The following is a 23,556-nucleotide window of genomic DNA, read 5'->3' as shown; positions in this document are numbered from 1 at the left end:
ACCAGTGCACTTCTAGAGACAATATAAGAACAAACCATTTAACCTCTTATGTCTCGAAGTCACTATGTATGAATTGCATCATGCTTACCTTAATCCTGAAATGAGACATGCCATTTCACACCTTAGTATTCTCATTTGAGAAAGTCAAAGTTCGGACTCACTATGTGATTCCGAACAAGGCCTATTGGTGAAGTACTAAGTTGTGAGTCTGTCATGAGTAACTTTGTGAAGTTCTCATAGATATGGAATTCATGTACAAGATTGCTGAAATGCAATGTATGTCACCTCATGCTTTGTTCCTTGGAGTGTGAATAAATGAACTGGCCAGTGTCCAAATTGAGTCCTGACTCTTTTGGATGAAACAATGTGACTTGTTAGCTCCTCGTCAATACATTGTTTCTAACTTATTCACAAGCGACAAAGGAGTTGAGGAAATAACAGCTAGAAGGGTAAAATGGTAATTTAGTAAATCCCGACTAGCTGATGACATTCATGAAGGGTAAACATAGATAATATTCAGTGGATCCACTCATCATAATTAGGTCGAATTCTTGAGTAGAAAATAAATTCATTTGAACCGAGAGATTTTCAGTGTCAGCTCTTTAGTGGAGTCAGTTGGCATTAAGCTAAACTTGGAAAAGGTTTGTGAACTTTTGAGTCCAAGTGTTTAGCTAAAGCTTTGTTCATTTGGGTCCATGAGGTCACTGTCACACGAATCACATCGATAGGAATAGTTAAACTGGAAGCTAAGTCAAAACAAGAACGAAAATAGTGAAAAGGGTATTTTTGTCTTTTGAGACAAACGATGAAATGAATGTCAATAAATTTTTGACAAGGTCATTTTATGACATGTTTCACTCGGCCATGACTTGATCATTGGGCCTTGTGAATTAATTTCATTTCATAAGAATTTTATTGAAAATTCTTATTGGGCCTTTTTCATGTTGTCATGGACAAATGGAAAAGCTTCTAGAAGCCCATTCTAGAAGACATAGGCGCCCAACATACCCAACCAAGAGAGAATATTTTGTGCATAAATGTATCAAGATACTTGCCAAAAGAAAAAGAGGAAACAAATTTGCATAAGGATGCACAAGGGAATCGGCCACATTGAGAGACAAGGCAAGCCTTGAACAAAATAGGAAACAAATCAAGGCTTCTAGAAGCCCTAGCTTGGCCGAGTATCTCAAAGGGAAAAAAGAGGAAATTGCTCATGAATATGTGATATTCTATAGAAGAGGAAACTACCTTATTGAAGGTGAGACCTCTCCTATAAATAGGAGCCTCATTTCCTCACAATTAATTCATCCAAGTTTAAGAGATTTGAGAGACTCTCTCTCTAGAACTTGGCCGAAATCCTCTCTCTCTCTCTAGTTTATTTTCGATTTTTTCTTGTCTTGGCACCTAGGTCCTCACTCGACCTAGTGTTTAGCTCTGCGACTTCGAGACTCGTTCTTAAGTCGTAGTGTTTAAAAGTGCCCACTCACTGATTCCTTCTTTTCGAGTGATTTAGTGATAGAAACTTTCGTGGTTGCTCGAGGTGCCGAGGAAAGGAAGAGAGACGTGCTGCGAGGGGAGACGAGCGTTGCAAACTTTCTGAAAGCTTCTTCAAAGTTCAAGCTTCAAGAAAGGTTAGTAACTTTAATAGCTCATATTAGTTTTTATTTACATGCACATGCTCTTGTCTAGGTTAGTAAAAACTAGTTTTACTTAAAAAGAAAATTTTTAAAATTCCGCCGCTTAACGAAGCGTTAAACTTTTTCTCAAACCCTAGATCGATTCCAACATCGGTAACTAGTACAATACTATGTTCCTTTGCTTTGAGATAGGCGGGACAGTTCTTTTTATCGGCCTTGTAAGGTCTCTTCACAGTTCCAGAGGCGGAGGCTTTTTGTTAAAGTTACTAACCTTTCTTGAAGCTTGAACCTTGTAGAAGCTTTTGGAAAGTTGCAACGCTCGTCTCCCCTCGCAGCACGTCTCTCTTTCTTTCCTCGGCACCTCGAGCAACCACGAAAGTTTCTATCACTAAATCACTCGAAAAGAAGGAATCAGTGAGTGGGCACTTTTAAACACTACGACTTGAGAACGAGTCTCGAAGTCGCAGAGCTAAACACTAGGTCGAGTGAGGACCTAGGTGCCAAGACAAGAAAAAATCGAAAATAAACTAGAGAGAGAGAGAGAGGATTTTCGGCCAAGTTCTAGAGAGAGAGTCTCTCAAATCTCTTAAACTTGGATGAATGAATTGTGAGGAAATGAGGCTCCTATTTATAGGAGAGGTCTCACCTTCAATAAGGTAGTTTCCTCTTCTATAGAATATCACATATTCATGAGCTAATTTCCCTAATTCCTACTTGAGACACACGGCCAAAACAAGTCTTCTAGAAGCCTTGATTTGTTTCCTATTTTGTTCAAGGCTTGCCTTTTCTCTCATGTGACCAATTCCTTATGCATCCCATATGCAAAATTTGTTTCCTCTTTTTCTTTTGGCAAGTATCTAAATACATTTATGCACAAAATAAACTCTTTCTCTTGGGTATTTTGGGCGCCCATCTCTCATCTAGAAGGAGCTTCTAGAAGCTTCTTCATTTGTTCATGACAACATGAGAAAAGCCCATTCAGAATTTTCAATAAAATTCTTATGAAATGAAATTAATTCACAAGGCCCAATAATCAAGTCATGGCCGAGTGACATTAAGTCATCAAATGAACTTGTCAAAAAATTTATTGACATTCATTTCATCCTATGTCTCAAAAGACAAAAATACCCTTTTAACTATTTTCGTTCTTGTTTTGACTTAGCTTCAAGTTTAACTATTCCTATCGATGTGATTCGTGACAGTGACCTCATGGACCCAAATGAACAAAGCTTGAGCTAAACACTTGGACTCAAAAGTTCACAAACCTTTTCCAAGTTTAGCTTAATGCCAACTGACTCCACTAAAGAGCTGACACTGAAAATATCTCGGTTCAAATGAATTTATTTTCTACTCAAGAATTCGACCTAATTATGATGAGCGGATCCACTGAATATTATCTATGTTTACCCTTCATGAATGTCATCAGCTAGTCGGGATTTACTAAATTACCATTTTACCCTTCTAGATGTTATTTCCTCAACTCCTTTGTCGCTTGTGAATAAGTTAGAAACAATGTATTGACGAGGAGCTAACAAGTCACATTGTTTCATCCAAAAGAGTCAGGACTCAATTTGGACACTGGCCAGTTCATTTATTCACACTCCAAGGAACAAAGCATGACGTGACATACATTGCATTTCAGCAATCTTGTACATGAATTCCATATCTATGAGAACTTCACAAAGTTACTCATGACATACTCACAACTTAGTACTTCACCAATAGGCCTTGTTCGGAATCACATAGTGAGTCCGAACTTTGACTTTCTCAAATGAGAATACTAAGGTGTGAAATGGCATGTCTCATTTCAGGATTAAGGTAAGCATGATGCAATTCATACATAGTGACTTCGAGACATAAGAGGTTAAATGGTTTGTTCTTATATTGTCTCTAGAAGTGCACTGGTCAATTCAGTACCTTCAGAAGATGCCTAGAAGAACTATAGAGTCTCCAACTCTCAATGCCTCATAACCAGACATCATATATTCTTCTAACAATCATACTGAGGTCAATAGTCCTTTGACCCTAAGAATGCGAATATATTGTTTTAAGCAAACTACGAAGAGTTTGTTCATGCAAATCTACATTTGTCTCTTCGTAAGTTGTTAAGTTTGTTTATGGACTAGAAGACTAAGGTTTTATCATAAAGCTTCAAACAAAGAAAGAATGAATGAACGTTTCAACTTTATTAATGAATAGATAGGCAATTACAAGCAAGAGTCTTCATGAGACTTTATTACATCAAATGTACAAAATAAAGACTACAACTCTTCTTGTGGGCACCATTGACAACAGTAAGAGCGGAAGATGACTCGACCGGCGACTAGTCGGCTCGAAAGAGAAAGGTCGACCCTACGGGTCCCGTCTGGGAACTACACGTAGACGGAGCATCTAATGCCCAGGGAGCAGGCGCTAGCATGATTTTGACAAATCCCGACCGGGAAAATTTACGCTACGCCCTCCACTATGGATTCCAGGCCTCCAACAATGAGGCCGAGTACGAAGCCCTCATCGTAGGGCTAGAGCTCGCTCAAAAGCTCAGCGTACAGAATTTACGAATACACTGTGACTTGCAGTTGATCGTAAATCAGGTTAAAGGCGACTACGTTGCCAAAGAACCTAACATGATCACCAACTTGGCAAAGACAAACGCCAAGCTAGATGCCTTCTCCTGGTTCAAGATCATCCAGATCCCACGAGAAGAGAACTCCGAGGCTGACGCCTTAGCTCGCCTCGGATCCGGTATCACCGAAGACGGGTTAGGAACTATCCCGATCGAGTCTCTCTCGCGACCATCCGTCTCACGTGATGAGGTTGGAACGATTGAGAGCACCGCTCATCCAATTTGGATGACCCCGCTTACGGACTTCTTGCGAAGAGGGGCACTTCATGAAGACCGCAAAGAAGCCGAAAGGCTGAAAGCCCCTCGCATCTAAGTACGTGCTGAGAGGCGAAGCCCTATAGAAGCGCGGGTACTCAACCCCGCTGCTCCGATGCCTCAACAACGTCGAGTCCACTAAGGTCCTCCGTGAAATCCACGAACGCCTCTGTGGGAACCACGCCACTGGGAGGTCCCTCGCGCTCAAAGCGCTTCGACAAGGCTATTTCTGGCCAACGATGAAAAAAGACGCCTACGATTGGGCAAGAAAGTGCGACAAGTGTCAACATTTCTCCAACATTCCACGACAGCCGCCATCTCCCAAAGCCCCGAGGCAATACGAATACGTCATCGTCGCTATTGACTACTTCACTAAGTGGGTCAAAGCCGAGCCTCTGGCCAGGATCACCGAGGCCAACACTACAAACTTCATCTGGAAGTCCATAATATGCTGCCACGGCATCCCCGCGTCGATCGTGACCGATAACGGCGCGCAATTCGACAACGCGAGGGTTAGAGAGATCTGCGCCCAACTAGGGATAAGCAAGACATTCTCATCCCCGCGACATCCGCAGGCTAATGGCAAAGTGGAAGCCATCAACAAGAAGATTAAAAGCAACCTCAAGAAAAAGCTCGAAGCCAAAAAAGGCACCTCGACTGAGGAATTGCCTTTCATCCTATAGGCCTATCGAACGACCGTTCGAAACGCCACCGGAGAGACCCTCTTCTCCCTAGCTTTTGGGATTGAAACGGTGGTCCCCGTGGAAACGGAAGTCCCCACCTACCGGGTCGACACTTTCGACGAAAAAGAAAATGATGAAGCCATGCGCCTCGAACTGGATCTAATCGACGAGAAAAGATCCGAGGCCCTCACCAGACTCGCTGCACAAAAGCGAAAGGTTGAGAGATACTACAACACCAAAGTCAAAAGGCGGATCTTCGCCGTCGGCAGCCTTGTACTCAGACGCGTGTTCCAAAACACCCAAGTGCAAGGCGCCGGGGTCCTGGGCCCAAATTGGGAAGGACCATATAGAGTTCGACAAGTCATACACGACGAAACCTACTACATCGAACAAACGGACGGAACTCCAATCCGGCATCCGTGGAACGCCGAGCACTTGAGGCAGTACCACCAGTTACCAAGTCCCCCCATTTATTGCTCTGATTTCCCTTATTCAATAAGGCCTACGTGCCACTGTTCAATGATGTTCCTTGTTTGCAAAAATTAATAAAAAAAAATGAAGTTTGCGGTTTTTTTACCCACTTTATTAAAAAGTTTTTAGTCATCACGGGATACAGAGGGGTACAGAGTTTTTACCCACTTTAAAAAAAACACCTTGAGCCCCCCCCCCCCCCCCCCCCCCCCCCCCCCCCCAACTCATGGGATACAGAGGCTTAAGAAGCTCGAACGCCGACAGCTCATCAGGCATACGGGTCCGAGAAAAGACGTCGGCCTAACCCGGCACAACACATATGCTCGATCGCTCAACAGCACGAGCTCAAAGACACCGGACCAGCCCGGCGCAACACATAAAGTTCGGTCGCTCAACAGCACGAACACTTTTACCCAGGCCTAAGTCCCACACGGGGATACAGACTTAGGAAGCTCGAACCCCGACGGCCCTTAGTGCATACGGGTTCGGGTAAAACGTCGGCCTTCCCGACGTCCCGTAAGACGCGTAAAGGCGCAGGTGAAAGACGTCTCCCGAGACGCATGTAAGACGCGTAAAGGCGCTGCCTCAAACCCTAAAAAGGCCAAATTTGAGCCAAACAAATGTTTGCTAGCCTCAAGGCACGAACACCAAAGATGCCGGCCTAACCCGGCGCAATAAGGATTGAGTAAAAGACGTCGGCCTAACCCGGCGCAACCGCGTTCGCTTGCTCTAGGGCAAATGAGCCTAAAAGACGTCGGCCCAACCCGACGCAACCGCGTTTGCTTGCTCCAGGGCAAGCGAGCCCAAAAGACGTCGGCCCAACCCGACGCACCCACGTTCGCTTGCTCTAGGGCAAGCGAGCCCAAAAGATGTCGGCCCAACCCGACGCACCCGCGTTTGCTTGCTCCAGGGCAAGCGAGCCCAAAAGACGTCTGCCCAACCCGACGCACCCGCGTTCGCTTGCTCTAGGGCAAGCGAGCCCAAAAGACGTCGGCCCAACCCGACGCACCCGCGTTCGCTTGCTCCAGGGCAAGCGAGCCCAAAAGACGTCGGCCCAACCCGACGCACCCGCGTTCGCTTGCTCCAGGGTACGAACCCGAAAGACATCGGCCTAACCCGACACAAAGCGCGTTCGCTTGCTCCAGGGCACGAACCCAAAAGACGTCGGCCTAACCCGATGCAAACCGCGCTCGGTCGCTCAATAGCACGAGCTCCAAAGACGCCGGCCTAACCAAACGCAATCCACGTTCAGACGCCCCAGGGCGCGGACGCCAAAAAAGACTCAGGCTCAGCCGGCACACCATAAACGCTCGGTCGTTCAACAGCACGAGCTCCAAAGATGTCGGCCTAACACCGGTGCGGTTTACGTTCGCTCGCTCCAGGGCGCGAACTCAAAAGACGCCATCCCAACCCGGCGCAACATACACGTCCAGTCGCCAATGGCACGGACGCAGAGCCCCCGGGAACTACCCGGTACGACCTCTTCGATCACCGAAGGGCACGAAGCGAAGTCACGCGGCCACAACCACCTAACTGGGCACAAACGCCCCCTCGCCTCGAACGTTGAACGATGACAAGTCGTAACGATAGAGTGAACGGAGGACAAATCCCAGCTAGGGACGCAAAACCTGCCAAAACTATTGGTAAGGATACAAGCCCTTCGGGCCACGTTAGCCGGCAAAGAAGGCATATACGAGTAAAATTGCTCGAAAAATGAGATAGGCATTTGACATGAAAGCAACAAAAATATCTCATATATAAGAAGAGCCACAGCTCTGAATCCAATGAACACGTGCTGAATAAAAAGTGCGTGAAAAATAAACAAAATCCTAGAAAAGGAAAAGAAAGCAAAGCGCTAAACATACGCGCTAAAAAAGAAGCCACACGGCTCAAGCGGCACCCTCATTTAGCAGGGGAAACAAGGTGTCGAAGAAGTCAAAAGTGACACCCCGGGCCTCGTTCTCGGTCACGGTCGCATCTCGACATTCCACCACTCCGGCGCGACGGGCCTCCTCGGTCCCTATGTCGTAGTCATCCTGCAAGTCGGACGCTCTTCGCTCCACTTCAGCAAGCCGGGATGAGAGGCGAGCATTCTCCTCCGCCAAAGAGTCGCGCTTGCGCTCCGCCCGAACACGCGCCGCTTCGCTCGAAGTAAGCTGGCGGTGCGACGTCTCCAAGGCATCGGATCGAGCATCCAGTTGCCTCCGAAGGTCGGTAACCTCAGTGCGAAAAATCTCCGCTGATCGGGTCGCCACCTCACAAGCTCGCCGTTCTTCGGTGAGCTCCCCCGCCATCTTGGCCACCGACCTTTGGGCTCCGTCGCGCTGATCCCGTACGACTCGGAGTTCCACCGTAGCCCCGCAAAGCTGGTCTCGGTCTCCGCCCCCGGGTGCGAACCTCGCTCGACCTGAGCCAGCCTAGCCTTCGTCCGAGCGAGCTCCTCCTGGGATGCCCCTAAGCGCCGGATGAAGTCGTGCAAAATCCTGTCGCTTCGCACGGCCCTCGCATACGCCTGTGATGACAAAAAGCAAGGGTTAAAAATAAACCTACGCTTATGATAAATAAACAGAAATACTGACCCTCTGAGCGTCGGTAACCCCCGCCTGGAAGAAGGCAATGTTGCTCTTCGACACCACGCCCTTCCACCAGGACAGTGGGGATCCCTCGAGATGACAGAAGCAATCCCCTCTGTTGTTGGCCCGTCTAGGGCCAACGGGAACAAGGGCATCTCTTCGACCCACATGGCTGGTACGAGATCTTGGGCGGCGAAACCCTGACTCAACAAGGAGCCGGCCCAAACCAATGGCCAAGTCAAAACCCAGCCATGGGCCGAGTCAATGGCTCACCCGGCCATTGGCTGGGTCAAATGGCTCACTCGGCCATTGGACGGTTCACTTGGCCAATGGCCGAGTGAACCCCTCAGCCACCAAGGCAGTTCACTCGGCCATTGGCCGAGTGAACCCTCCAGCAGTTCACTCGGCCAATGGCCGAGTGAACCCCTCAGCCACCAAGGCAGTTCACTCGGCCATTGGCCGAGTGAACCTTCCAGCAGTTCACTCGGCCAATGGCCGAGTGAACCTTCCAGCCGCCAAGGCAGTTCACTCGGCCATTGGCCGAGTGAACCTTCCAGCAGTTCACTCGGCCAATGGCCGAGTGAACCTTCCAGCCGCCAAGGCAGTTCACTAGGCCATTGGCCGAGTGAACCTTCCAGCAGTTCACTCGGCCAATGGCCGAGTGAACCTTCCAGCCGCCAAGGCAGTTCACTCGGCCATTGGCCGAGTGAACCTTCCAGCTGCCCCTGCAGTTCACTCGGCCATTGGCCGAGTGAACCTTCCAGCAGTTCACTCGGCCAATGGCCGAGTGAACCTCAGCCGGCCCAAGACCTTCACTCGGCCAATGGCCGAGTGAACCTCGCCACCATGTTCACTCGGCCATTGGCCAACCCAGCCTCCTCCAAGGCCGACCCAAACATTCTCACTCGGCCAAGGGGGCTCCCAACCACCCCTTGGCTGCCTATAAATACCAAGGCACCCCCCTTGGTCCAGGTAATCCATTCTTGAGTACTGAAACGTTGTCGAACTCGTACCTCGCTCGTTTCTCTCAAGCTTTGGCCTCTAAACACCCCTAAAACCTCTATACTCCACCTCAATCACACTAATGTTGAGCGTCGGAGAGGTAAACAGGGGCACCCCCCCTGTTTCCCCTTTGTAGTTCACGTGTTCTCTGCTCCTTTTCAGGTACTCTGACGAACTCAAGGGACATCCACAGCTAAGGGACGACTTGGGATACCAAGTCCGACACGCTCGAGTCAAGACGAGACCACTTGGTCCGGCCTTGGGTCTAACCGTCTTTGGCTCCTAAATAGTTGTCCGAAAAATGGCGACAACATTTTGGCGCTAGAAGGAGGGGATCACCGACCTTAGCACGCTCTTCCTTCCATTCCACACTTTCGCTACCACTACGACTCTCGAGAGATGAGTCATCTACCCACTACCTCCGCGGGTACCCGAGCGACGAGCTCGAGGTACGGTCTCCGACTCCTCGCACACCGTCTTGAAGGGCAACCTCGCGATAGCGAGAGCCAGCCCCAAGACCCGGTGAACGACCCCGAGGCCGAGCTCCGAGAGGACACGGCCCGATGGCTCGACCCACCCCTAGCCTCGCTCAAGCGCGACCCGAGAGGGCCAACGGTGAGTTAGCCGATCCTTTGTACCCGGCGCGACAACAGGCACGGTCACAGTCCCGGGGACTCGCCCCCTCGGTTTCAAGAGGTGGCCAGTCACGGCCCCTCACCGAGGAGAGAGCGACTCTGGTCGACGATGGAGCCGATAGCCGAAGCGCTCGCCGGACGACCCGACCAAGGGCGACCTCGCCTCGTCACGCACCAGGCGTGGACCTTAGAGAGCGCTTGACGGCGCAGAGAAACTCCCGAGGGGAGGATCTCCGCCAAAGGCTAAATTCTCAAAGGGACGCGCTCCCCGCTGCAACTCTTGGCCAACCTCAGGCCAATGTCATGGACCAAGCATCCAACGAACGCCAACCGGTGACTCCCGTGGCCCCGACGGTCGGCCCTGCTAACGGGCTTGACGTGGTCACGATGATTCAGAGCCTCCAGAATCAAATCATCGAGATGAGGGAGTCAGGGAGGCAAAGGCCGTACGGAGGGATCGAGGAATCATACTCTCCCTTCGCCGCACAAGTCCTCGCGCAGCCATGCGTGGGAAACTTTAAGTTACCGTCCATTCCCCCCTATGATGGACGTACGGACCCCCACTTCCACGTCCAACACTATGAGACGTGGATGACGATGCAAGGGCAGACGGACGCCACCCTCTGCCAAGCCTTCAGCCTGACCCTCACAGGGTCGGGCTTTGAGTGGTTCCAAAGTTTGAGGCCTGGAAGCACCCCGTCCTTCCGGGCCTTGCGAGAGGCTTTCCTCGCTCGCTTTGCCACGCTTGTGGCACAAAAGAAATCGAAGACCCACCTCCTCTCCATTCGACAGAGGAGAGATGAGACATTGAGACAATACCTCGCTCGCTTCACCGAGGAGTCTCACAAAGTCGAGAGCTTCGACGACAAGGACGCCATCACGGCGATCACCGAGGGAGTTCGCACGAGCGACTTCCTCAAGTCCATTGTCGGGCAAGTCCCGCGAGACGTGGCGGAGCTGATGACGAGAGCCCGCACACATATGGGAATCGAGGACTATCTCGATGGCCGCGATGGCCGAAAGTCAGGAGGACAAGGTAGTCGCCACCGCGAAGAACGGGACGAAGATCGCCCCGACCCTCAAAGCAAGAGGAGCAAGGGAGGCCGGGCCCCTAACGGTCGCCCCCTCTCCGGTCCAAGATCGTCGCACGTTGATAGCTTCCGAGCGTCATCAACATACACCCCTCTGAACACTCCGCAAGAGCGGATCCTAGCTCTGCACCGTGACAAGCTAGGAAGTCCGGCTCCTCTAGCGAAGGATCCCGCGAAGAGGGATCGGAACAAGTTCTGTGAGTACCACCAGGATCACGGGCATCTGACGTCCGAGTGCTATCATCTTAGGCGTCAGATCGAGGCCCTGATTCAAGACGGGAAATTAAAAGAGTATGTCCTGAGAACGGTCGGGGCGGCCACGGTGCACGAAGGCCGTCCACGGCAGGGAAGGAAGGGTCCGGCGACGGTGACTGTCATGGACCAGGCAGCGATTGAAGAACCGGAGAGCTCACAGCTGCATGTCGTGGGCTAAGCCCGTCCCCTTTTCTCATTATGTCATCTTATTTCCGGTTTTAAGACAATCTCGAATTTCAATAAGGCCAATGGCCCAGGGATGTAATTTTTGACTATTTGTGCATGATAATTGTATCACATTTCACCTCGAAGTTTTTATCTTGCTGCATTATAATTTCTAGTCTCCTCTACGAGTACACGAGAAACTCGGGGGGCTAATGGGAAACAATGCTCAACGAAGAACAATGCTCGACGAAACTAGAGTTCGCTCGCTCAAAAAAAAAAAAAAAAAAAAAAGAAAGAAAAAAACACGTGCAAATCGATTATGCCTTCGTTGGCAGGTCGAGAAAACAAGACGCGCACAAAACGACAAAGACGTGCAAATCGATTATGCCTTCGTTGGCAAGTCGAGAAAAGTAAGACGCGCACAAAACAACAAAGACGCGCAAATCGATTATGCCTTCGTTGGCAAGTCGAGAAAAGTAAGACGCGCACAATACAACAAAGACGTGCAAATCGATTATGCCATCGTTGGCAAGTCGAGAAAAGTAAGACGCACAATACAACAAAGACGTGCAAATCGATTATGCCTTCGCTGGCGAGTCGAGAAAAGTAAGACGCGCACAATACAACAAAGACGTGCAAATCGATTATGCCTTCGTTGGCAAGTCGAGAAAAGTAAGACGCGCACAAAACGACAAAGACGCGCAAATCGATTATGCCTTCGTTGGCAAGTCGAGAAAAGTAAGACGCGCACAATACAACAAAGACGTGCAAATCGATTATGCCTTCGCTGGCGAGTCGAGAAAAGTAAGACGCGCACAAAACAACAAAGACGCGCAAATCGATTATGCCTTCGTTGGCAAGTCGAGAAAAGTAAGACGCGCACAATACAACAAAGACGTGCAAATCGATTATGCCTTCGCTGGCGAGTCGAGAAAAGTAAGACGCGCACAATACAACAAAGACGTGCAAATCGATTATGCCTTCGTTGGCAAGTCGAGAAAAGTAAGACGCGCACAAAACGACAAAGACGTGCAAATCGATTATGCCTTCGCTGGCGAGTCGAGAAAAGTAAGACGCGCACAACACAACGAAGACGTGCAAATCGATTATGCCTTCGCTGGCGAGACGCGCACAACACAACGAAGACGCGCAAATCGATTATGCCTTCGTTGGCAAGTCGAGAAAACAAGACGCGCACAACACAATAAAGCCGTGCTAACCGATCACGCCCTCATTGGTAGATCGAGAAAATGAGCCACGCACGATCAACCCGAAACAAAAAGTCGTCCCTCGCGACGCGCGAAGGCCATTCCTCATGATGCAAACCCGAGAGCATTCATCCCGCGTCCGCATAAAAGCGTAGATTTTGAGTTTCCACTCGACCTACGCTCGACCGGAAACTCGGGGGGCTAATGTTGTTGGCCCGTCTAGGGCCAACGGGAACAAGGGCATCTCTTCGACCCACATGGCTGGTACGAGATCTTGGGCGGCGAAACCCTGACTCAACCAGGAGCCGGCCCAAAGCAATGGCCAAGTCAAAACCCAGCCATGGGCCGAGTCAATGGCTCACCCGGCCATTGGCTGGGTCAAATGGCTCACTCGGCCATTGGACGGTTCACTCGGCCAATGGCCGAGTGAACCCCTCAGCCACCAAGGCAGTTCACTCGGCCATTGGCCGAGTGAACCCTCCAGCAGTTCACTCGGCCAATGGCCGAGTGAACCCCTCAGCCACCAAGGCAGTTCACTCGGCCATTGGCCGAGTGAACCTTCCAGCAGTTCACTCGGCCAATGGCCGAGTGAACCTTCCAGCCGCCAAGGCAGTTCACTCGGCCATTGGCCGAGTGAACCTTCCAGCAGTTCACTCGGCCAATGGCCGAGTGAACCTTCCAGCCGCCAAGGCAGTTCACTCGGCCATTGGCCGAGTGAACCTTCCAGCAGTTCACTCGGCCAATGGCCGAGTGAACCTTCCAGCCGCCAAGGCAGTTCACTCGGCCATTGGCCGAGTGAACCTTCCAGCAGTTCACTCGGCCAATGGCCGAGTGAACCTTCCAGCCGCCAAGGCAGTTCACTCGGCCATTGGCCGAGTGAACCTTCCAGCAGTTCACTCGGCCAATGGCCGAGTGAACCTTCCAGCTGCCCCTGCAGTTCACTCGGCCATTGGCCGAGTGAACCTTCCAGCAGTTCACTCGGCCAATGGCCGAGTGAACCTCAGCCGGCCCAAGACCTTCACTCGGCCAATGGCCGAGTGAACCTCACCACCATGTTCACTCGGCCATTGGCCGACCCAGCCTCCTCCAAGGCCGACCCAAACATTCTCACTCGGCCAAGGGGGCTCCCAACCACCCCTTGGCTGCCTATGAATACCAAGGCACCCCCCTTGGTCCAGGTAATCCATTCTTGAGTACTGAAACGCTGCCGAACTCGTACCTCGCTCGTTTCTCTCAAGTTTTGGCCTCTAAACACCCCTAAAACCTCTATACTCCACCTCAATCACACTAATGTTGAGCGTCGGAGAGGTAAACAGGGGCACCCCCCTGTTTCCCCTTTGTAGTTCACGTGTTCTCTGCTCCTTTTCAGGTACTCTGACGAACTCAAGGGACATCCACATTTAAGGGACGACTTGGGATACCAAGTCCGACACGCTCGAGTCAAGACGAGACCACTTGGTCCGGCCTTGGGTCTAACCGTCTTTGGCTCCTAAATAGTTGTCCGAAAAATGGCGACAACACCCTCGGGCCTCTATCGCCTCTAGCTCCACCGCCGAGTTCGCCCTCTTGGGTTCGGAACGCTCGTCAGGGGGCGCCGCTGTCGAAGCCCTCTTCAAAGAGGCACGGGGCTCCGGATCAGCTACGTCGACGATCTCGACACGCCCTCCCCTTGCCTTGCAGTCAGCGACCCTAGAGCGAATCTCCGCCACGACTCAGGGTCCCGAGAAGCAAGGGCCAGCCTCCTAGCTCCCCTCTTTGCATCTACACGAGACAAAGCAACAAAGGTCAGGTTCCTGTCAAACAAATTTTTTTTACAAAACCGTAAAAGTTACCTCGAGAAGCAGGAGCGACTGGCTGAACCTCGGGACTCAGGGGCCTGCTCGCCCGGCGCGCCTCCTCGTCGCCCGGAGCAAAGAGCGGGAACCACCCGGTGAGTGCCATCAGCTCGGGGGAACGGAACCGCTCGCCAGCCTTGCGGGCTTCCGACATCCCCGATATCTCTCTCACAATGGGGAGCTCCGCTGCCCCCTCGTCCGCTGGAAAGTCGGCCAAATGACCAAAGCGAAGGGGCGCCTCGCCAAAGGCGTCCGAGGTGACCCACACCCACGCCCGGCGGCTAGGCGGGTCACTATCCTCGACCAGCCTCACATTGCCCCGGGCGCAGGCCATATGAAATCCTGGCTGCCCCGGCGACGGGAAGACGGCGACCAGATTACGGAAGTCGTCCACAGTCATGGCACGCTGCGTCTGGCAGTGCCACTCCATGAAGCATGTAGCCAACAGGCGGTAGAACGCCGGGCTCATTTGACATGCACGGACCCCTAGTCGGGTCAGAATCTGCTGGACGATCGTTGGGAACGGGAGACGCAACCCGCAGACAAGACTCCCAATCGTCACGGCCGCGTATCCGTCCCGGGGACGAGAGGGCCTGTCCTCGAGGGCAGGTCTAAGCAACCCCACCAAGGGAGGGATGTTATTCGTCTCCCAGAGCGTGCTAAAGACTCGGGAAGTGAGCGTGCTCGCGGCGTCGATCCCCCTGCAGTCTAAGCCGACAGGGGCAACATAGTCGCCTACTCCGTACATACGAGTCCTCTCCAGTGACCGGGCATAAGTGTAGCCCGAGGCCTCAGCAGACTCGAAAGCCGACCAGGCCGTCTCCAACACTTTCCCGTTACGCGTCTCCTTCCCCCTCGCGGGAGGAGCCTCCAAGTCCTCTTCGGGGCCTACTGAGCCCGACCCTAGGGGGTCGTCGGAGTAAATCTCATCCAAGAAAGATTCGGACGGCACTATCGAAAGACTGGCACCCGAGGCATCTAAATCGGACGCCTGGGGGAGCCCGGCACTCACCACCGCTTCACCTCACTGATTGAGCAAGGGGGCGTCAAAGGACGCCTCGCGGGAAACCAGCTTGATCACCAACCGCGACGAACGCGAGTCCTTGGACCCTTCGTCCTCCCCTTCGGGGCCGCACCTGGTAGGTAGGCCGCTCCCGGGCCCCGCCGGCTCGGCTATCGCCTCGGCGTCGGTCTCCAACTCTGCGAGCCATTTGTCGGCCGCGCTAGAGTCTTCCTCGACAAAGATGGGGATCCCGCCGAGTTCCTCAAAGGGACCCTTGGCCGCCCCCCAAAAATCTGGGAGAGGGCAGGTAGGATCAACCTTGGGATCATCAACGTGGGAAACAAGCTCACTCCCCATAAAAACAAGGGGTAAAAAAGTCGGCTGCCCAGGGGGAATTTCAAACTCAAAGGAATTTTCCAATTACCCAAAGGCTGTCAGGTGTGAACAGAAAGGAAGGGGGGCTCTCCTATTTATAGGAGAGGAAGGAGCAAACCCTGCTCCTTCCCCCCCCCCCCCCCTGCGCGCGCGACACAAGGCCCGGCCCGCGTGCCGGCCTCGCGCGCGCGCCAGTCCACAGGCGCCATGCCGCGCGCGGGCCTTGCTGCCCAGCCGGCCCGGTCCGACCCCCCAAGGGTCCGGCCAACAAAAAAAAAAAAGATATGCACGCGAACGGTCACGCATGACCGAAGGTAAAATGACCTCAACGCCCTTTCTTTTTCTAAAGTTCACGACTTATGACTCGTAAGCCGTAAACTTGAGGGGCTAATGTTACCGGTCGTTTTCGGGACACCGGAAATTCAAAAACAATTCAAGACCGGCCTAGTTTCGCCGGCCGCAAGCCCAACGGGCCTTGGCCCACCAGGCCCGAGTGCCCTAACGCACCCACGACCCAACAGGGCCGGCCTGCGCGCACTTGTGCCCCCGGCCCAGTGGGCCTCAGCGCGCCCTAGCGCGCCTGGCCCGCGCGCGCCCTGCGCCCCGGCCGTCCCGGCCCGCTCGCGCTCCAGCGCCCCCGGGCGCCCCGGCCCCGCGCGCGCTCCCGCGCCCCCAGGTGCCCAGGCCCGCGCGCGTTCCCGCACCTCCGGCCGTCCTAGCCCGCGCGCGCTCCCGCGCCCTGGGCGTCCCGGCCCGCGCGCGCTCCCGCACCCCGGGCGTCCCGGCCCGCGCTCGCCCCGGCCGAGCATCCCTGCTGCCTCGGCCGGGTGCTCCTGCCGTCTCGGCTGGGTGCCCCTGCTGCCCCGGCCGAGCGCCCCTGCTGCCTCGGCCGGGTGTCCTTGCCGCCTCGGCCGGGTGCCTCTGCTGCCCCGGCCGAGCGCCCCTGCTGCCCCGACCGAGCGCCCCTGGTGACTCGGTCGGGTGTCCTTGCCGCCTCGGCTGGGTGCCCCTGCTGCCCCGGCCGAGCACCCCTGCCGCCAAGCACGCCGCGCCCGGCCAAGTCCCGCGCCCATCCAGGCGACACGCCTCGCGCGCCCTGCGCCCTCCTGGGCGTTGTGCCCCGCGCGCCCCGCTCCCGGCCACCCGATGGGCCTCAAGGGGCCGGCCCAAGGCCTCCCTTCAATACTATAAATACCCCCCCCCCCCTAGGGGGAGGGAAAGACATCCCAATTCTCACACAACACTCCTCACTCGAGAATTCTCTCCTCTCCCGCACTCTTGTGATACTTCCAAGAGCGCGTGCTCCTCCTCCCTCGGCTCAGAAATACAAGGACCCCCCTCCATGAGAGGGAGTGCGCTCCTTTTCTGCGACCCGAGCTTCCGCAGTACACACTGCTCTCTAGCTTCTTGGCCATCGAGCTAGAACTCCGAGCTACGAGGCAAGCGACCCCTCTAAAATCTTCACTAGAAGCTACGACCCGGGTCCTACTCTAAAGCCTTGGGTTCTCAAGCCTCCGAGCCCAAGATAGCCCTCAATACAGAAATTGAACTACGTTATGACCTGATCCCAACTAAAGGGTACGTACGCAGCCAACCTTTGGCACGGTCACACCCCCCAAAACACATACTGAGGTATCTAATCGTTGTTCATTTTCGTGCGACAACATCTCCAACTCTCAATGCCTCATAACCAGAAATCATAGATTCTTCTAACAATCATACTGAGGTCAATAGTCCTTTGACCCTTAGATTGCGAATATATCATTTTAAGCAAACTATGAAGAGTTTGTTCATGCAAATCTACATTTGTCTCTTCGTAAGTTGTTTAGTTTGTTTATTGACTAAAGACTAATGTTTTATCATAAAGCTTCAAACAGACAAGGAAGAATGAATGAACGTTTCAACTTTTTATTAATGAATAAGAAATTACAAGCAAGAGTCTTCATGAGACTTTATTACATGAAATGTACTATATAAAGACTACAACTCTTCTTGTGGACACCATTGACAACACGATTGTCAAGGTTGTGGCGCCCTCGACACTCGGGGCGGCCGGCTTGGAGAGGACGTCGGGCGTGGGACTGCCATGGTATTGAATCTCAGCATCGAGAGCTTTGCTAACGTAGTATACATACCATTGAACCTTGTCTTCTTTGCGTATCAAGACCGTTCTCATGGCCCTATCAGAAATCGCGAGGCAGACGAACAAGGTCTCATAATCCTATGGCTTTGACAAGAACAGAGGCAAATTGAAATACGCCTTCATCTCACGTAACGCCCTATTGCAGTCATCGGTCCAATCGAACTTGTCTTTCTTCTTTAGTCCCTTGAAGAATGGCTGGCACTTGTCGGTTGCTTTAAACACGAATCACGTCAGGGCGAAAATCCTATCCGTCAAACTCTGAACTTCTTTAACTTTTTGGGGCCATCTCATCTTTAAGATTGCGCTTATTTTTTCAGGATTTGCTTCGATCCTGTTGTCGCCCGTTTTCGGACAACTATTTAGGAGCCTAAAGTGGTCACACCCAAGGCCAGACCAAGTGGTCTCGCTTCGGCTCGAGCGTGTCGGACTTGGTATCCCTAGTCGTCCCTTAGTTGTCGATGGTGTGTGCCTCGTCCGTCGTCGGTCCTACGAGAGAAGGAAACGATGAACTACAAAGGGTAAACAGAGGGGTTGCCTCTGTTTACCTTTCCGACGCTCAACATTAGTAGGATTGGGGTAGAATATAGAGGGTTTAGTGTTTAGAGGGCCGAAGCTTGAGAGAAACGAGTGAAGTACGAGTTCAGCAGTGTTTCGGTACTCAATTTCGGATTACCTGACTCGAGGGGTCGAGCATCGTATTTATAGGCGACCAAGGGGTGTTTGAGGAACCCCTTGGCCAAGTGATATTGGGGCGGCCATTGGCCGAGTGAGGCTCGGTCGGCCGATGGCCGGGTGAGGGCGCTGGGCCGGCCAATGGCTGAGTGAAGGCTGGGCCGACCATTGGCCGGGTGAGAAGCTGGGCCGGCCATTGGCCGGGTGAGAAGCTGGGCCGGCCATTGGCCGAGTGAAACTCGATCGGCCAATGGCCGGGTGAAGGGCTTGAGCCGGCCAATGGCGGGGTGAAGGCTGGGTTGGCCATTGGCCGTATGAGAAGTTGGGCCGGCCATTGGCCGAGTGAAACTCGGTCGGCCAATGGCCGGTTGAAAGGCTTGGGCCGGCCAATGGCCGGGTGAAGGATGGGCCGGCCATTGGCCGGGTTAGAGCATCCGATCGGCCAACGGGGCCGATAGCCCTGTCGAATCGCGCCGGGCAGATAACATTAGCCCCTCGAGTTTGCCATCGGGCGTACCCCATTTGGTAAACTCAAGTGTACTCCGCCATTCGTCGTCTCGTTGGACCACCCTGTCATTGAACCGGTAAGCCTCTTTATTATTATTTTATTCGCTTTTCCCGACGTGTTTTCTCGTTCCACGTGCTCATGGGGTCCCCTAACCACCTGTCGGCGTGTGGGCCCCCCAATGATGTTTTCACCTTCTTTCGTGACGACTCCTACGAGACTCTAGACGAGTTCTTGAACCAACTTCCATTGCATTCCACCGACCCTCGCCTACTCCCAACTATGGGTTTGGATTTCTCTAGAAGAGAGAGATGAAGTCTTCTTCGAGGGTCCCACTTGGCATAGGACGCATATGGGAATATGCGAACCGGAAAAAGAAATATTAATATTAAAAAAAGAGGAGGCTGAGACTCCTCGTACCTTTGTCTCGCGACCAACTACTCCGACAAGAGCGAGGCGACGATCCTAGTGGATCTCCTTCGGATAGAAGGATTGTCTCATATATTTTTTAGTTTATTACTCGGATTATATCCAATGACAAACTCGGGGGGCTAATGTTGTTAACCCGTTCTGGACCGCCAAGGATGAGACGATCACGACGGTTTACTTGGTCCGGCATTAAGTCGAACCGTTTGGAGCCTCTAAAAATCATTGTCCGAAAATGAGCGGCAATACTTAGTATATTTTTCTTTGGATTTTTTCGATTACTAGTACTACGCCTTGATAAAAATGTTTTAAAGGTGCGAATCATATCATTTGTTGATATATGTCAACAAATTATGTCATTTGTTAACATATATGTTAACAAATTGTGCCATTTGCTGACATATATGTCAATAAATCGTCAAACGAGCCTAGATTTGCTGACATATTGTCAACAAAGCGTGTCGTTTGTTGACGTACATGTCAACAAATCGTGTCGTTTGTTGACGTACATGTCAACAAAGTCTGCCATTTTTTTTTATCACTAACAAATTGTATCATTCAAAATCACTTTTCTTAAGTACAGGTTGAAAATATCATATACAATATACAAGTCTAGAGAAGGCTTGTTGCTTGGGCTTCATGAAACATACAAGTGAATATGTTAAAACATGAAAATTACGTCCACAAATCGTGTATCGTGTAATTTGTTGACATATATACCAACAAATTTTATCATTTGGTGACATGTCAATAGAATTGTGTCTCTTGTTTACATATATGTCAACAAATCGTTAAATAAGCCCAGATTTATTGACATATGATGGGAGTTAAAGAAAAAAAAATAGAGAAAAAAATAAAGAAAAAAGAAGAATAAAAAATTGTAAATAATATATTATCTTAGCTGAATTCACTAAAAAAATTGTTATAATTATGGTTTTAATTAATTATGAGAAAAATTATCGTAGTAGATCATAGATTCTGTTCAGAAAAAAAAAAAAAAAAAAAAAACCTTCCACACTTATTGTCCAATATGTAGGTTCACAAGACCCACCCACTTCCTTCTGTCTGTGTTGGGTTGGTACTGGTTGGAACATTCTTTTGACCAAAATAAATAGCATTTCTAATGGCGGGGTTGAGTTTGACCGAGTGTGTGTGTGTGTGTGTACGCAGGTCTTGAGTTTCAAAGCTAAGAATCGGAAATGGCAAACGGAGAGGAGGCACCGATCCCTAAGGTTGGCGTTGTGGTGTTCATGCTGAAGGGCAAATCCGTACTTCTCGGAAAGCGTCGCTCTTCCATCGGAGACTCCACTTTCGCCCTTCCCGGCGGTCATCTCGAATTCGGTCTCTCTCTATTTCCCTCTTTCTTCCATCTTATGTTATTGTCTTTGTATCAGAAAAACCTCCCAAAATTGAATAAAGCTTCAAATCAAGAACGTTCTGTTTCATCATGTTTTAAAAAAAATAAAAATAAAAATCTAAGACAATCCACTTTCCTTTCCCCAAAAGAGCATACTGTAAATTAAAAATATTAAAAGGTCACAATTGTTCTAGTGCAATGTATGTAAAGATTGAAGCTTGATGATGACAGGAGAGAGCTTCGAGGAATGCGCAGCTCGGGAAATGAAGGAAGAGACAGGTTTGGACGTTGAGGGGTTAGAATTCCTGACGGTGACCAACAACCTGTTCTTGGAGGAGCCGAATCCGAGCCACTACGTGACGATCTTCATGCGAGGTGTCCCGGCCCAGCCCCACGAAGCCCCTCAGAATCTGGAGCCCCACAAGTGCCAAGGGTGGGCGTGGTACCCTTGGGACGCCCTTCCCGACCCTCTTTTCTCGCCTCTCCACAAAATGGTGCGCTCCGGATTCAACCCCTTCCCAACTCCATAGCTCTACTTGCTATTTTTCGAACAGATTTTTTAGTGTGTTAATAAAGCATATTGTACTGCAGCGAGTGAAGAAAAACCCCTAGTTTTACTTGTACTTTCTGGATTTTGGCTTTGAGTAAAACGGTTGTTTCTAAGTTTTATTAGATTTGAAACTGACTCTTGTAGTTTATCAAATTGTAATTTAAATGGTAATATGAGACAATACTTGTTATGGTTTCACCTCTGAATTTTCCCTACAGGCTCATCAGTTACAGGTGAAACTGATATCATTTAGTTATGGCATGGAATTCCATTCAATCATATTAGTACTAGAGGTTTTTTTTTTTTTTTTTTTTGTTATGTTGAAATAGGCTGTGTATGAGATCTTATAATTTACTACTAGTTAAAAACATCATATGGTTACCTAAACATTGTGCTCTTTGATCCATAAAAATAAATAATTAAAAGAAGTAATTGATCGCTTGGATTAATTTTTGCAGTTTGAATTGGCTGAAAACCGTCTTTTGCGCGGAATTGATTTGAGTGGGTTATTGCTTCTTTATTCTTCTATTGGAGATGCTCAAGGAATGTTAAAATTTGCGTCCCATGCCAAAGAGTTAGGAAAAAATAATGTCGGATTTCTTTTCGATTAAATGATGTGCTTTTTATGATATACTAACAAATAATTGACCTTAGTGACTCTCACATACCCGGGTTCAAACAAAATAATCTCTGGGTATTTTTGATCCTTGAAATCGAATTGTTTCTAGTAAATGTTCGATACTAAAAATTTCTCTGTTCATCCCACATATTATCTAAGATGCAATTTTGTCTATGGTCCACAGAGTATCTTACACATATCCATTATTCTGAATATCATTTAATGACGAATACTCATTATTGTTAAGCCGTTTTTTGGTTTTAACATTTGTGGACACGTGATGGGCCTGGAATAGTCACGTGCCTAGTATTGGATCGGCCCAAATTACTTTCCGAGAGTCCAAAGGGCTCAAGGAAGTTCGGGACAAAGCCCAAAGCGTCCAAGAGCTTCAGAGGATCTTAGAATCACAAAGAGGGAAATAATGCTTTGCCTTCTTCTTCGTCGGGAATGCGTTCTTCGTCTTTGATTCCTGGCCTGGAGGTTGAGCCTGCCTGGAGGTCGAACCTGCCTGGAGGTCGAGCTCGCCTGCAAGTCGAGCCTGGCCTGGAGGTCGACCCTGGCTGGAGGTCGAGCCCGCCTGGAGGTCGAGCTCGCCTGGAGGTCGAGTCTGGCCTGGAGGTCGAGCTCGCCTGGAGGTCGAGCCTGGCCTGGGGGTTGAGCTCCCCTGGGGGGTCGAGCTCGCCTGGAGGCCGAGCCTGGCCTGGAGGTCACCCCTGGCTGGAGGTCGAGCCTGCTTGGAGGTTGAGCTCGCCTGGTGAGTCGAGCTCGCCTGGAGGTCGAGCTCGCCTGGAGGTCGACCCTGGCTGGAGGTCGGGCCTGCCTGGAGGTTGAGCTCGCCTGGGGGTCGAGCTCGCCTGGAGGTCGACCCTGGCTGGAGGTCGAGCCTGCCTGGGGGTTGAGCTCGCCTGGGGGGTCGAGCTCGCCTAGAGGCCGAGCCTGGCTGGAGGTCGAGCCTGCCTGGAGGTTGAGCTCGCCTGGGGGTCGAGCTCGCCTGGAGGTCGAGCTCGCCTGGAGGTCGACCCTGGCTGGAGGTCGGGCCTGCCTGGAGGTTGAGCTCGCCTGGGGGGTCGAGCTCGCCTGGAGGTCGAACCTGGCTGGAGGTCGATCCTGGGGGGTGTGACCGTGCTCTTCGTGAGCTGCCTACGTACCCGCTTTGCGGGATCAGGTCATGACGTAGTTCAGGGCGAGTGTGTTTGCTATGTGAATGGATTCTTGGATTTTTGTTTTTCTTTCTCCCGCCGAGAGGTGGCTCTCAGTTTTTGTTTATGATCCGGGATAATTTTGGAGTTGGGAGAGTATTTGGCTAAGAGAATGTTGTCGGTCGTTTTCGGAAAACCCGAGACGCCAAGAAGGCACGTCGCTCAAAGGGCCGATGGTCAGGCCGGAGGTCCTGAAGAGCGGCAAATCTTCAAGCCCTCGCCCAAACTCCTGACTCCTCGAGTCGAGCCTTGAGACAATCTCCTCGAGTCGAGC

At 51.2% G+C, this 23,556-nt stretch overlaps 1 protein-coding gene across 2 annotated transcripts; it reads left to right on the top strand.

Moving 5' to 3' along the window:
- The first annotated feature begins 20,580 nt into the window (after nt 1-20,580).
- NUDX1 (nudix hydrolase 1) lies at nt 20,581-21,740 on the top strand. Of its 2 annotated transcripts, XM_089608765.1 has the most exons (3): nt 20,581-20,641; nt 20,728-20,898; nt 21,146-21,740. In XM_089608765.1, exons 2-3 carry the CDS (start codon nt 20,757-20,759, stop codon nt 21,442-21,444), a joined length of 441 nt encoding a protein of 146 aa, XP_089464891.1. In that variant the 5' UTR covers nt 20,581-20,641; nt 20,728-20,756; the 3' UTR covers nt 21,445-21,740. The 2 variants fall into 2 exon arrangements, with proteins under 2 accessions (XP_089464891.1, XP_089464890.1); XM_089608764.1 differs by lacking the exon at nt 20,581-20,641 and having other exon boundaries at nt 20,662-20,898.
- Nucleotides 21,741-23,556: the final 1,816 nt, after the last annotated feature.

Source organism: Urtica dioica, chromosome 3 (genome assembly GCF_054948205.1).
Source record: "Urtica dioica subsp. dioica isolate 48M chromosome 3, U.dioica_male_clone48M_v1_H2, whole genome shotgun sequence".
In the NCBI taxonomy this organism is placed as follows: domain Eukaryota; kingdom Viridiplantae; phylum Streptophyta; class Magnoliopsida; order Rosales; family Urticaceae; genus Urtica; species Urtica dioica.
Note: the sequence above shows the minus strand (reverse complement) of the source record. Positions and strands in the feature narration are given on the sequence as shown.

Bases quoted from the DNA above. Each gene is read 5' to 3' on its own strand.
- NUDX1 (XM_089608765.1), top strand. From the start codon at position 20,757: ATGGCAAACGGAGAGGAGGCACCGATCCCTAAGGTTGGCGTTGTGGTG. The intron at 20,899-21,145 runs GTCTCTCTCTAT...TGATGATGACAG, and splicing joins CGGCGGTCATCTCGAATTCG to GAGAGAGCTTCGAGGAATGC.